This window comes from Verticillium alfalfae, genomic scaffold, assembly GCF_000150825.1.
Source record: "Verticillium alfalfae VaMs.102 supercont1.10 genomic scaffold, whole genome shotgun sequence".
Taxonomy (NCBI): Eukaryota; Fungi; Ascomycota; class Sordariomycetes; order Glomerellales; family Plectosphaerellaceae; genus Verticillium; species Verticillium alfalfae.
The window spans coordinates 614,909-617,327 of record NW_003315029.1 but is presented as its reverse complement, the minus strand read 5'-3'; the positions used below and the strand labels follow the sequence as shown (position 1 = coordinate 617,327).

General features: G+C 58.2%; 1 protein-coding gene across 1 annotated transcript in view; it reads right to left on the bottom strand.

The window, feature by feature from the left end:
• Window positions 1-312: 312 nt before the first annotated feature.
• Window positions 313-2,419, bottom strand: part of VDBG_07639 (lanosterol synthase) — a gene marked incomplete at both ends in the record, with an annotated part of 2,452 nt that continues 345 nt past the window's right edge. The window contains 2 exons of the mRNA XM_003002134.1: window positions 313-1,719; window positions 1,796-2,387. Of these exons, the coding sequence (XP_003002180.1) occupies window positions 313-1,719; window positions 1,796-2,387 (1,999 nt within the window). The remainder of the gene's footprint in view (window positions 1,720-1,795; window positions 2,388-2,419) is intronic.

Here is a 2,419-nt window from a genome sequence, read left to right as displayed (position 1 = left end):
AGCTATGGCGGGGCAGCCTGATTCTGCCGTTTCGCCCCCCGCGTCAGAGGGCCTTTGTGGCCTGGACCTCACGACCAATGTTGACCGCCTTTCCATCTGGCAGTACCAAAGGACAGCTCCCTGTCAAGTCCAACGACAGGGGCCATTCCCAAGGGTCATCTATGTACACTTGGTATTCATTAATACTCAGGTCCTGCTTATGTCTCTTTCCGTCATAATAGCAATTCGGGCCATCTATGTACACTTGGTGTTAATTACTATTAGAGTCCTACTTATGTCTCTTTCCGTCGTGATATCGATTCATTCAAGTCCTCAGTCCTCCTCCTCCAGATTGATCACCTCATCTGGGTACTTCTTCGCAAACAAGCCCAGAGCCTTGATGGGGAAGGTGAACTTGTAGTTTGGATACGTGATCATGCAGCTCTTGTTGAAGACGCCTTCGATGGATTCGGCCAGCCACTCGCCGTTGGTCTGCTGCCGACTCATGATGAACCGGATAGCCCTCTTGATGGGCCCGACGTCTGGGTACTCTGCCTCCATCAAGGCCAGCGCGGCCCACGCCGTCTGGACGACGAGAGAACCACTGGGATGCTCGACCCACTTCATCGTCTCGCAGGCCTTGTAGCTTTCCGACCAGCCGCCGTCAAATCGCTGTTTCCCCACGAGGAAATCGCAGCCCTTCCTCGAGGGCGCGCTGGTTTCGTATACGTCGCCCACGCCCGCCAGACTTTCGAGCGCGAACATGGCGGCGTACGTGAAGCAGATGCCCCAGCTGCCATACCATCCGCCCTCGGCCGTCTGGTTCGACGTGATCCACTTGACGGCTCGGTCGCAGAAGACCTTGATCTCCTCGGCCCTGTACTCCGGCCAGTACTCCCTGAACAGGGACAGAGCCGTCAGGCACGCCGTCGTGCACTCGGGATAGTCGTACTCGACCATGATGTTGCCGAACACCTCGGCCGCGTTCAGATACTCCATGTACTTCCCGCCCCGCCTGTTCTCGTAGGTACCCACACCGCCCGTGTCGTTCTGGAAGAGCAGGATGGCGTCGATGGCGTCGAAGATGCGCTGATCATCAAGCAGCTGTGGGTACCCCTCGCTCTTTTGCAGCATGATGACTGACTTGATACATTCCGAGACGCAGTCGCTGACAATGTAGCCCTGGTCCCGGTTGCTGAAGGGCCAACCACCCTTGCGGTGCTGCCGGTAGCACTTCTCCTGGTCCTTGCAGTTTTCGCGGATTTGCTGTCGGTCGAGGAACCCGAGCGCCTTGTTGAGCATGGGCCGCCACCTCTCGTCCTTCTCAAGCCCCGCCGCCATGATGGCCTGGATTGTAAATGCCGTGTCCCAAGATTGCACGCCGTTGGTGCCGTTGCACAGCATGCCCTCGGCATTCATCCAGAGAGCATCGTGGAAGACGTTCCGTGTGTCGTCGAACAGAGTACGAACCGGGCCCATCGCGAATGTAGCACACAATCTCATTTCATGGGATTGCTTCACCGGCGCCAGACCTGCATAATCCGTATTCGCATCCTCCATGTCAACCAGCTTCACTGACCCACGCTTCGGCCTTCTCCAGATCGCGCTGGTCTTCAGATACGGCTCCCAAATATTGACGAGGAGCCAGTTGACCGTGTTGAGAACCCAGGTCTTGGGGTGATAATTGTCTGTCGTCGCAATGTCGTTGCGGCGGGCCTTCCAGTTGATTGATGCGTGCTGCTGGACAAACAGTTCATTCTTCAGCTGCCGCGTCACGTCCGTCTCCTCACAGCTCCACCGCCTCGAGTAAATGTACGACATGGGCAAGTAGACCTGGCGGATATGGATCCACCACCTCCAAGGAGCGATCGGCACCCAGTCCGGGACCCAGCCATAACTCGGGGGGCACAGGGTTGACGAGGTCCCAGCTCGCGACGCCCAGCACGGCGAGCCACCACTTGGCCCAGTGGGGGCTGCTGGTGGCGCCTCCGAGCTGGTGGAGTCGAGCCCTGGCCTTGACCATGATGGGATCCTCAGCATCCACGCCCAGAAGCCTGAGTGCTGTGTAACTCAGGGTGCAGCCAAAGGCCGTGCTCTCTCCCTCGGTGTGCAGTCCCCATCCGCCGAGTTCTGGGTCGGCCCGCGCGAAGAGGTAATTCTTGATCTCTGTAGCGTGAAACGTCGAGATGGGCGTCTTGGTCACGTACCAGGTGATGACAATGCCCGGCAAGAGGAACATGGGACCACCGTATTCGCAACCCCATTCGCCGGGGTCGAGTTGCAACTTTTCGAAGAACGTCAAGCCGTTGGTGGCAGCATCGAGGGGGCTCTCGGGGGGAGGAAGATCGGGCAGGCCCTGGTGTAGCTGGTTAGCTGCCGGGATCAGAATCTTTGGAGAGGGTTGGGACCTACGAGCGGCAGCCCCAGGAAGTACTTCTCT